At 39.2% G+C, this 12,261-nt stretch overlaps 1 protein-coding gene across 1 annotated transcript; it reads left to right on the top strand.

Moving 5' to 3' along the window:
• Positions 1-481: 481 nt before the first annotated feature.
• On the top strand, positions 482-9,917 carry gpr83 (G protein-coupled receptor 83). The gene is made up of 4 exons (XM_059339645.1): positions 482-742; positions 1,835-1,960; positions 6,612-6,745; positions 8,045-9,917. Exons 1-4 carry the CDS (start codon positions 497-499, stop codon positions 8,754-8,756), a joined length of 1,218 nt encoding a protein of 405 aa, XP_059195628.1. The 5' UTR covers positions 482-496; the 3' UTR covers positions 8,757-9,917.
• Positions 9,918-12,261: the final 2,344 nt, after the last annotated feature.

Genomic DNA, 12,261 nt, shown 5'->3' with positions numbered 1-12,261 from the left:
AGCTCCTCCTCAGCATGTCATCTCTCTCTCTCTCTCTCTCTCTCTCTCTCTCTCTCTCTCTCTCCAAAGGTTTAAAAACAAGCGTGGTGGTGCTGAGTCGCATCACACAACTTGTTGCTCTTGCGTCCATTTCTCCACAGATTTAAGGCCTGGATATAATAATAATAATAATAATAATAAGAAGAAGAAGAAGAAGAAGAAGAAGAAGAAGAAGAAGAAGGGAAAATAGTGAAAAAGATTATAATAATAAGAAGGGGAATTTAAGGTGACTCTGGGTAAAATGAGAGCTGTGTTTGTTTGGTTATGTGTGATGCTCTGGACGAGCAGCCCTGGCACAGCAGCAGCAGCAGCAGAAGAAGAAGAAGCGGGGCACAGACTCAACGACTCCTCACTTCTGGGAGAGGGGATCTTTTCCTACACGGAGCATTTATTTAACGTTTCGGGGCAGTTGGATAACCGGACTTCTGGATTTTTCCTGCTGGACTTTGACGATGGGATGCTGGAGGACTGGCGCTCTCTGGCCAGTAAGAAGCGCCGCGGCGGGGAGTCGCAGGACGGCAGAGTGAAGGCGCTGCTGGTGGCCGCGTACTCTCTCATCATTGTCATCTCCCTGTTCGGAAACACTCTGGTGTGCCATGTGGTGGTGAAAAACAAGCGCACCCTGTCCGCAACAAGCTTGTTTATTATGAACCTCGCTGTGGCAGATATATTCATCACTGTCCTCAACACGCCCTTCACCCTGGTAGGACCACCTTTCATCTTTGATTTGGGTTAGAAATGGACAGGTGTACTGGTGGGACTAGCACAGCAGGCTACTCTTCTCTTGCACTTTAAAGGGAAAAAATGTGATTAACTAATTTCTTATTGATCTAGGTAGCGAGTGAAATGTATAGGCCACGTTTAAAAAATAAACAAGAAGAAATATTCGGGAAATGTCTGTCTTTTGTTTTTGTTCTTTTACTTTTTTATTATTAACAATTATAATGTTTTAAGTAAAAGTGGCAATACTAATTTAAAATCCCAGCTTTCAAAATTGTACTAAGTAAAACTACAAAATACACGTAAAGTAACAAAAAATATGCATTCTGCACAGATAAAAATGTCAGAATCCCTGAGTTATAGTCAGTGCTGCATTAATCTATTCAGCCCTTATTTGTTGCAGCTTGAAAAGATAAGGCTTCTTTTATTGGTATAGTCAACCCCAACATATGGCAGCATTGAGCATTTAATTTAATTTGCATAGTTGAAAGACAGAAAAATACCCCCCCACCTCTCTCTCTGTCTGTGTCTGTGTCTGTGTGTCTCTTAAAGAATAAAAAATGAAAGGGAGAGATATTCACTGCTCAGTATCTTAACTCATAATAATACATAATAATGTATTAGTTTAGTTAGATGTTGTACCAATAATCTGAATCTAGAATATCAAATGCATGAAGTAAAAAATGCAATATTTGCAATACATTATCCAACTACCTCAACTATTTAAGAGCAGCACTTGAGTAAATCCACAACTGGAGCCACACCTACACTGCTGGAAGTTTTTCTTATGGTACAGTGTGGTACCAAAAGATGGCGCCATTTGTGTCATCGTTAAATGAGGGTATCCCTCTCTCTCTCCCTCCCTCTCTGTGTGTACATTTATATATCCAGATCCTCTCTAGACAGTCTTTGATGGCAAATTCCCATTGCAAATTACATATGAACCAGGAGACACAAAACTTCATTAATGTTTTTAATTGGTCATACAGTAAAACTGCCAATCATCACTGGAAGTGATAGTGTCCAAATGAGCAAATTGATAGGTGTCCATGATCTATTGTGTGTGTTCCCTCAGGTCCGGTTTGTGAACAGCACCTGGGTGTTTGGGAGAACAATGTGTCACATCAGTCGCTTTGTGCAGTACTGCTCCCTGCACGTCTCCACCCTCACACTCACTGCCATCGCACTGGACCGTCGACAGGTTTGTCTACATCAGCATAAGAAGCAGTGATGCTTTTCTGCCCTTTGATACTGTGTGACGTACTGAGTGCTATACTGTGAAGTTATGCCATGAAGTCAAACGTTTTAGCTGGAAGGTGTGTTCTCTACGACAGTACGTCTTGAAAGAGAACCGTTTTTAGGCTGCCGTAAAGTCTAAAGTTTTGTCCTAGGCAGTGGCAGAAACTGACTAAGAACAAATGGGCTACCATGATTAACCCTTGTGCATATGGCAAACATTTAAGTTTTTATATTATTTAATTTTGGATGTTCAAGCTGACCTGTCTATAATAAACTGTGCAGCCAAAATACAGACACTCAGATCTTTAAGGTTAAAAATTTCCCTATTTAAACCCATTAATACTGCCACTGCAGGCTTATTAACTAATAACTATCCTTTTGCTTGAGAAGCAAGAAAAAGTATATTAACTATAAATGTATGTGCATTATTAGTATGTTCAGATATGAGTTCCCTGCAAATTGCAGTAATCAGATGCTAAAAGGGCTTCAAAGCACCCAATAACCTCAGTGAGCTGTGTGTCACAGCAGCAGCTGCATCTTCAACTCCTGACCAAAATAGCGAACCAAAATACAAAAAATGACTTTCTGTTGTTTTATTTGTTGTTTAACTCTCCTCAGGTTGAAATCCTCTGACAGTTTGATGACTAACAAACAATAGAATATGTCCTGACAAGTAAAAAATTGACCATTCAAAAATGTTTTTTACAGTGTCCTTTTATAACAGAGGCACAAGATAATTGGAGTCGTTTTCAGCGTCTACTTGAGTTCTTTTGTGGTGTCTGAAGGAAACCATGAAAACATGAGCAAGATAGACTATTAAACTGTACGCCTTTCAACCTAGCTGCAGTTATAAAAAGACAACCCTGTCATGTAAAGTGGAGACACCTGAGGAAACTGCATGTTGGAAGCTGTAATCTTGTTTTACAGCTGTGTCTGAAATGTGTCCTTCCTGTTCATTGACAGAACCAGAACCATGCAGTGCATAACAGTGAATCCTCCCAATCCAAAAAAAAAAATCTATCAACAAGCAAATACTCCCCACATGATAAGCTTTCATGGGGTTCTCCAGATTGAGTAGTAAAGAGGAATTTCAGATGCGCATGAATCATCATTTTGTCTCACTGCATGTTTCATGACTGTGATTTACGATTGTTTGCTCATGCACTCTGTTTCTGGATTTTTCTAAAGCAAATGCTACAAATACAACATTTTGAGACAAATTTTGAGTTTCAGAGTCCATTTTTGACTTTGGAAACAACTGATGACCAGACAATCTCACCTCTGGAGCTTTTAATCGTATCTCATATCAGCAGATTGACTTTGCTGAGTTGTCACAGAGCTGCACTTTAAGCACATTTTGCACACATTGGCACAAAAGTTGATGTCATTTAAAGCTACATTTGGTTATTCATGCTTATCCGAACTTGGGTTATGGGGGAAATTGGGCGAGAGGCGGGGTTCACCCTGGACAGGTTGCTAGACTATCACAGGGCTGACACATAGAGACAGACAACTATCCAAGTGGTCATTCACTCATACGGGAAAGTTAGAGTCACCAATTAAACTGAAGCTGCATGCTTTTGGACTGTGGGAGGAAGCCGGAGACCTGGAGAGAACCCACGCTGACACAGGGAGAACATGTGAACATGAACACTTTCCCGGTGCCAGTTTGTGATACTGTATACTTTGTTTGGATGTCGATGAGTTCAAATAACAACAATCTTTCTCTAAAATCGCTGACTGAAACAGGGTTACAGGTTTTTTTTAATATGCACACATACTGAGTGCTATATTTAATTTTCCAGTGCGAACACACTTCATATTTAAAACCTGCATAGATGTAGTATGAGTTTAGGACTTGGCTACAGTGTGTTCCTGCCAGCGCTGTCCTTGGTGCTGAATCTGAATGGAGAGACTGCTGAGATGGGGAAAAAATATTTCAAGTAAACATTCCAGGCTCAACATTTTGAGACAAATTTTGAGTTTCAGAGTTCATTTTTGACTTTGGAAACAACTGATGACCAGACATATCAGCAGATTGACTTTGCTCAGTTGTCACGGAGCTGCACTTTAAGGACATCTCGCAAACATTGGCACAAAAGTTGATGCCATTTAAAGCTACATTTTGGTTATTTCTATAAACAATTATTCACTATAGCATCCATCAATTATCTTTAACTGCTTATCCGCACTTGGGTTGTGGGGGGCTGGAGCTGATCTCAGCTGACATTGGGTGAGCGGTGGGGTTCACCCTGGACAGGTCGCTAGTCAAACAGGTTCACCACTGAATGGTAAAGAGTTTTTAAATATGCACACATACTGAGTGCTATATTTCATTTTCCAGTGTGAACACACTTCAAAATTACAGGTTAGAGTGAGTTCCTGCCAGCGCTGTCCTTGGTGCTGAAACTGAATGGAGAGACTGCTGAGATGGAGAATAATGATTTCAAGTGAACATTTAAGGCACCTCATGATGTCTGAGATGTTTCTGGCCTATTGTCACCCTGTCTGGTCAAGGGAACGGAGAAGGAGCAAGTCTATAGGTGTGTTTGTGATGCTTTTAACGCTGAACGGCTTCACACTTTCAATGCCATTCTGCCCACAACAACAGAGACTATTTCAATAGCAGTCAAATTACCTGCAAACACCTTGATGGCCTTGAAAAGATACAGCGCCTATAGCTGCTGTCATGCTTTTCTGTCTGGCTTAGATACATTAATTATATATTTCATTTTCTTTGTATCCTATAGGTACAGAAGAAGTCATAAAATTGCATTTTTTAAGTGTATAATGCAGTGTATACATTCGATCAATGGTGCTTTATAATGTCATCCACGATTGTATGAAACTAACCCTGCAGAATCACTAAAGGGATGATCGTGCAGAGCCTTTGAATAGATCCCCAGTCCATAATATAGCAGCTTGTCAATCCATTTTCACTCAAGTACGAAATGTACTTCATCCCTCTGTAACCATGAATTTTATAACAACTTAACATACATTTACTACAATCCTCTTTACTTAAAGTTTAATTTGCAATGCTGTCTTCGCAAACAGACAGATCTTTATTAATGTTTATATTTTTGTACTATTGTACTTTTTCATTATGCCTTTACTTGGGGGGATTTAAAAAAAAATACAAATTGAATGAGCATCATTGGAGGGTGTGTGGGATTTTCATTGGCAGAAACTGCTTCTCTGTAATTGTTAAACATATGATAAGAATAAAGAGCTTAATGTAAATTGTCTTGAATGCTCGGGCCAATTGTTAATTAAAGTTCTGATGACAATGGTCACCTCTGCTGCTGGTTGCAATTACTTTGAGCCATTTGCATTCTTAGATGAATTACAACTCCACATACACTCTGTCATCAACAAATATGTCTGTAAAATGAATCTGCATTTAATAACCCACACCGATTGGTAAATAAGTCTTTTTCATTTAATAAATTTGATAAGCATGAATTTAGGATTTATTTTTTCTCAATTTTCTCCCCCAATTTAGCAGTGACAGCTTTGTTTGATTTGAAATACCTTTTTTTAAATTGTTAACCTTTAATATCCAATAACCAGCTGTGTCACCCAATAGACGTGCCCTTTATTCTGTTTATTATTTACTAGTCTAAAAGCAATATAAAAGTTTGGACCGTGGGAATTTTTAATAAAGATATTAGTTTTCTCAATGTGATTCACTGTGTGGCAAGACATACATTTCTCCTTAACAAGACACTTTGGTACAAGTGTTATAAAATCAGCTTCCAGTAGATGGTGCTGAATTCAGATTTATTTCAATGAAATAATAATTTACTTTCAAATCCCCCATTATTATTATTATTATAATATTATTATTATTATTATTCATATATTATGAATGGGCTGCATAACTTTTTTTCTGTGGAGACTTTATCAAAGAATAAAAAATAATGCACCCACTATCCAGAATGTTTTCTTTCACAGAGTTATATAATATTAGACATATTTTATTTAAAAGCTTTTAAATGTGGAGCCATTTAGATAAAATGTATGCTGTTGGTTAGAGTAATGGTACAGTGCTGCATCATATCATATAAGCAAAGTCTTGCATGATATGATACAGATCACTTGTTTGAAGTGAGAGCTCATATCCAGCTCAGAGGCCTTTCCTGCCTGTCTCCCCCTTTCACTCTATCTCTCCCTATCTAATAAAACCTCCAGAAAATGGCCAAAAATAAGAATCTTGAGTGCGGTTTTGTCTGTCTGTTTGTCCTCATTGCACTTAAATGGAACAGCAAGCTGAGTCAGTGGGGGTTGATGCTCCAGATACGCTGTCTGTACATACAGTTCAGCCCATATTTTTACTCCTTTCAGATAGAGACAGAAAAACATTCCTCGTATATTTCTTCCATTGTGTGCAAGAATCCATTTACGGAATACAGAGAGCAAAAGGTCCACAAGCAGAAGAATATGCCGTTTGTCTATTAGCCTACTGGTGGAGGCTCTGACTGTAAGAAAAAAATGTTTTCAGTAAAAAATATGGCCTTGTAGCAAAACTGAAATATTATTCCCTGGTCCATTCTTAATACAATATTAGTAATTCATGATGTGAAATGAGTAACTAATTTCTTTTCTTCCAGGTGATTTTGCACCCTTTGAGACCTCGAATGTCTCCAGCACAAGGCGGTGTTTGGGTCGCTGTTATCTGGATAATGGCGAGCTGCTTCTCCCTCCCTCATGCAATCTACCAAAAACTCCTGACTTTTACATACAGGTGAAATAAGACACACACAACATACATTTCAATAAGGAGAGACAATTCAGTGGAGATGTGTGATAATATTTAAGATTTTGGTGATTAGACTCCATTGAGTAAAGCATCTTACTTGAGGGAAAGGTTAAATGTCAGCTGTCTTTGTTGATTCTTCCATCCATCATCTGCTGGGAAGAAAATAGCAGATTTATTTAAAATAGGTATCATATGATAGATAACAGATACTTTGTTAAATCTGACCTAAAAAGATTACAAGATGATCACATGTTATTGTGTTATGTTTTACACAGATTTTCACTTAGTTTTATGGTCGCCGTGTAATTGTACCACAACAGATTCCCAGTCGTGAAAATATAATTACAACATAAATCCTCTCCTAAGTTCCTCCTGAACAACATGTTTCTCTGTTTTTTGGTCATTTTGTACACATACCCAGTAGTTATATTTAAAGTTATAATAACAAAATACAGCATAAGTTCCTCTCAAATGTCTAAATTATTGCTGAATATATCATAAATATATCATTATTGTGTATCGGCTGACATTGGACGAGATGTGGGGTACACCCTGGACAGGTGGCCAGACTATTGCAGAGCTAACACATAGAGACAGATAACCATTCACACTCTCATTCACTCCTACGGGAAATTTAGAGTCACCAATTAAACCTAAGCTGCATGTTTTTGGACTGTAGGAGGAAGCTAGAGAACATGCAAACTCCACACAGAAGATCCGCAGACCCTCAGAATGCTAGCCACTACACCACCATGTAGCCCTGTGTGAGAAAATGATGCCGTCGAATACAACCCAGAGCATTTTCTAAATTAGTGCCCCTAATGTTGGCAGTACACACATCCTCATACCTAAACATAACGGTTGCAATGTTAAACTCACTGTTAACATTTTGAAATGTCACAGTTTGGTTAGGTTTAACAAAACAAAACTAAGTGGTTAGGTTTAGAAAAAAGTCATAGTTTGGGTTAAAATAAGTATGTTTGCACATTTACTTCACTATATTAGTGAGTAAGGATATTTTTGTGGTCATGATAACTGACACTTTTTTTTAACTGTTACTTGGACGGAATATCCTCTTTGAATATTGTCTCTTTGGGCTGTAGTGAGTTATAATGGACAATTTCACCAATTTTCAATGTATTGACAAGACAATTAATCAAAAAAAAAATCGAAAGTATAATCCATAATAAAAATAACTGTCGTATGCACTCACTTGTGTTCTAGTCCTCATTTGGTTCAATAATCTATCTTTCTTGCTTCCTCTGTACCGTCTCTCCTCACCAGTAATGAGAAGGAACGCAGCCTGTGTGTCCCAGACTTTCCAGAGCCATCAGACATCTACTGGCAGTATATCGACCTCCTGACCTTTATATTACTTTACATGCTACCGCTCCTCATCATCACTGCCTCCTACACCACAGTGGCCTGCCGACTGTGGCGCCACAACGCCATCGGTGACACCACAACAGCTCAGCACGCCGCCCAGAGAAGAAAGCGGCGGCGGACGTTAGCCATGCTGCTCCTGGTGGTTGGGGTGTTCGCCGTCTGCTGGTTCCCGCTCAACTGCTACGTGGTGCTGCTCTCCAGCCAGGCCATCCACTCCTCCAATGCTTTGTACTTCTGCTTTCACTGGCTGGCTATGAGCTCCACCTGCTACAACCCTTTCATCTACTGCTGTCTGAACCCCACCTTTCGCCAGGAGCTGAGGCTCCTCTTCGACATGTGCAGGAGGAAACAGAGGGCGGTGGTTGGGTTGGAGCCCGAGCTCCGCCCTGTAGCTGCTCCTTGTCACAGGACTGCCTGGCCTGACAACCACGAGTCCTCAAGGCCGAGGCTTGCTTTGTCACACTCGAGCCAGGCCTCCTCACAGCCGAGTCACGCCTCCTCCAGTCAGTCCCACAACCTTAAAGACACACATGTGCTCTTTACCGCCAGGCAGGTCCTCACAGGAAGAACTGACATCCTCTCTGTGGAGCCCATTGTGGCGGTGAGCTGACTGAAAACAGCTGCCTCATTGTGATGGGATTATGTTGTATGAATTTCTTAATCCTATTTTAGGATTTCATCATGTTGTAAAAAAGGACAGGATGTCTTTAAGATGTCTGTGAGTTGAGCTGGCAGCTGAGTGAGAGGACTATTTCCAAGTGAAGAAACTGTCATGATGTTTTTCAATCAGGAACTCTAATCATCAAATGGATTTCCTGTCATTCAGCCTTTTCTCTTTCCTCACTGCTTTTCACTCAATTTTGGCCCCCTGCCCTTAAGATATTAGCAGCTGATCTGGCGTTTGGGATAATTCCATGCACTTTAAGGACTTCTCCTTTCATACTGAGAGTTGAGATTAAAGGTTAATTTTTGATCTTGGAAACAGCAACTGCCAAATCAACAAAAGGTCCATTCAGAAGACTTTCCAGAGATGACCATTTCCAAGTTCTCTTCATATTGTTGCAGCATTAGCTGCTCCATACCAGTCGATAGAAACGGACCTTAATTCACACGCCTTTTTTGTGACTTGCAGCAAAAGTTTGCTTAAACATCACTTGGCAATTGAATGGGATAAAAAAAATAATGAAACTATGATAAACATGCAAAGGATCCAATGTGATGCTGAGCTGATCCATCTTGTCGACTCCTTTCGTTTTAATTATTGATATTGTATTCTTATGAAGGGAAAAAAACTACTTTATTTAATGTAAATCTTTTGTCTAAAAAATATCTGAAATCTATACTGATGCTCTGATGTGAGTGTCAGATCTATCTGTATCATCACCCAAAAACTCTCTTATATTGTGAAAGAAAAGTTATCAGTAAGCTGTGACAGGATTGGCTCATAAAGTATTTGCTTTTACAACTTTACCCTTTCTGCCTACGCAGTGAGAGTCTCAGCAAATGTATGAAAGTGTTGAGAATAACATTATGTTCACATTGATCCACAGGCCTGCAAATCCGTCTTGCTGTGCATAGCCAGAGGGTTTATTAAGTATGCACATCAAAAAAATAACACAGCCTGCGGCAAAAAACGACAAGTGTTCTCACGTTGTGAATCACATTAACAAACCACCTCATGATGCAGAATAAAATTTTGCAGCTGTATCATTGCTTACAGGTCATTTAACATTGCTAAAGTGGTGTTTGTTTTTGTTCACTTTCTTCATTTCAGACTGTCCATATATCCAAATAATAACATTCCTGAATATATAATATATCCTTTGCTCTGACCATTTGCTAAATAGCCTACTTTGCTTATTTGGATGCTATAGAAATTAGTTAAATTCAGTTGTAATTATATAGTCCAAAATCACAAATTTGCCTCTGCTTTTTGACTCTCACTTCGGCTCAGGAAAAACTCTCAGTGGAAGAAATGGAAGAAAACCCTCAGGGAGAGCAACAGAGGAGGCACTCCTTGAAAACAGTTTTTATGTCTTTAGGCATGCATGCAACTTAAGCTAATTGATAATTTTAACCCTTGTGTACTCCTAAGTATAACACCCCTACTCCTCAGGGGTAAAAAAAAAAAAAAAAGGAGCCCATGACATTAGACTGGTTTTAGGACATGTAGAAAAATAATATTACCAATACTGAAATTCAAGCATTTCAAGCAATTCTATGAAAGTTAACCTACATTATTCGTATGTTGAAAATGTTTTGGGTCAAAAAGGACCCCAAGAGTACATGAGGGTTAAGATGGCTTAATTCGATAATTTGGTGTCATCAGCAAAACAATGATTGTTTATGCAGTGTTTTTTTTCTTATACACTTTTTCCAACCAGAGCCGGTTCCTGGCTGGTTTCTGGCTGGTTTCTGGCTGGTTTCTGGCTGGTGCCCAATTGCGAACTGTTCTTTGGTTTTCCACCGCCAAAGAACCGGCTCCAGGAAAACTGGTTCCACAGCAGCACCTATCTTTGCTGCTCTTGTACCTATCGCTACGTCAGGGGCTAGGGACCGGGCTATCTGACCAACAAGACCAACTCAGTGTTATTAAAAGGGACCAACTAATATGTGTATTGTTCATTTATTTGATTTGTTAAACTGCAATGTGATTGATACATGTGAGCTACCATGCTAACGTTAGTGGGCGATGGCTAGCGTGCTAACGTTTGTGGGCTAGCATTAGCTTAAAAAAAGTCCAACATTTACATCTTAAGTTCAGTGTTAATAAGAATGTATTCGGCGTCCATAATGATAAAAATTAGCAGCACAGATGTGTTGTAGAAACTTGTAGTCTGCCGATGTTATTATTCTTGCCGAGAGGGCGGAGACATATAGACATTAACAGTGACGTAATGACGTGGCTCTAGAGCCTGTGGAAAAGCAAGCAGGTTCAGAGCTGGTTCTCAAGTTAAACCAACTGCGAACCAGCACGAGCACCGGCCGGGAACCGGCTCTGGTCGAAAAAGGGTACTTAAGGAAGCATACAGGTCTAATCAAGTTTCTCAAACCACAGAACCTTGTGTAACATGAGTAATATTGGCAGGCATGGAGGATTTATTATGATTTTGTTATGTTTACATAAAAGAACTGGGATCAATCTGATAAAAAGCACTTTCTTTATATACCTTAAGTGCACGTTCATTCATCATCCTTAATTGCTTATCCAAATTCGGGTCACAGGGTTCAAGTACACGTTGACAAGGCCTAGATTCTTTTCATTGCTGTGTGAAGGTCATTATAAAGTAACAAGAGTGGTTACAAAGGCAGCAACTATGTCTAAAATTTAAATTCAACTGAGCAAAAATGGTGGACCTACTTTTCACAATTTTCTGTACAAGCCTGGCTCATGCTGGCACCTGGTTATTCTGCAAATGAAATGAAGCAAAGCAGGAGAGAGCCTGAGAGTGAGAAAGACAGAGTCTAGTGATAATTTTGATAATACTCAACCCAGACTGTAGATAGATGTCTGTTAGTGAAATTATCTCTGATAAGCAGTGCTGTTATATGTGTCAAGGGCACTTACTGTGAAAGATAAGAAAGGAAGGAGTGAAAAAACTACAGAGAACTGTGTGAAAAGCAAGTACAATCGGTTTAAAAAGGATTATAAGAAATACCTCATCAGAGGCAATGTGAGATGTTTTGACATTTCACATTTAAATAATTAAATCAAATTACAGTGTCCCATGTATCGGCCATGCGCTGCTGTTGAATTTGTGGGAGGCAATTAAGAGTTTGTTTTCTTTGTTCAGACGATGGAGCCTCTGTGTTATAACTGCATTACCTTTATATGCTTATTTTACTCAATAGTATATTGTGCTGTAAATCAGGCCTCTATTTTTGTACCCGCTGGCAGACAGAATTGCAGAGAGAAAGCAAGGTTTACAGGGAATCAATCTAAATGCAGATCATTATTCTATTTTTCCTAATGCTAAGTTAAAAAACAACAACTGTGTTAAACAACAGATTTTTTGCTATTATCTCATGACAAGCACAGTTGGAAAAAAATAACAATAATGTATTTCCGTCTTTCTCTCAGGCTGCTTTTCATGATCCTGCCAAACAAAACATTC

Source organism: Centropristis striata, chromosome 1 (assembly GCF_030273125.1).
Source record: "Centropristis striata isolate RG_2023a ecotype Rhode Island chromosome 1, C.striata_1.0, whole genome shotgun sequence".
Classification (NCBI taxonomy): Eukaryota; Metazoa; Chordata; class Actinopteri; order Perciformes; family Serranidae; genus Centropristis; species Centropristis striata.
The sequence above is the reverse complement of the archived record's forward strand: the minus strand, read 5'-3'. Positions and strand labels throughout refer to the sequence as shown.

Excerpts from the sequence above, each read along its gene's own strand:
- gpr83 (XM_059339645.1), top strand. The coding sequence starts at position 497 with ATGCTGGAGGACTGGCGCTCTCTGGCCAGTAAGAAGCGCCGCGGCGGG. Across the intron at positions 743-1,834 it reads TCAACACGCCCTTCACCCTG|GTCCGGTTTGTGAACAGCAC; the intron begins GTAGGACCACCT and ends GTGTTCCCTCAG. Across the intron at positions 1,961-6,611 it reads TCGCACTGGACCGTCGACAG|GTGATTTTGCACCCTTTGAG; the intron begins GTTTGTCTACAT and ends CTTTTCTTCCAG.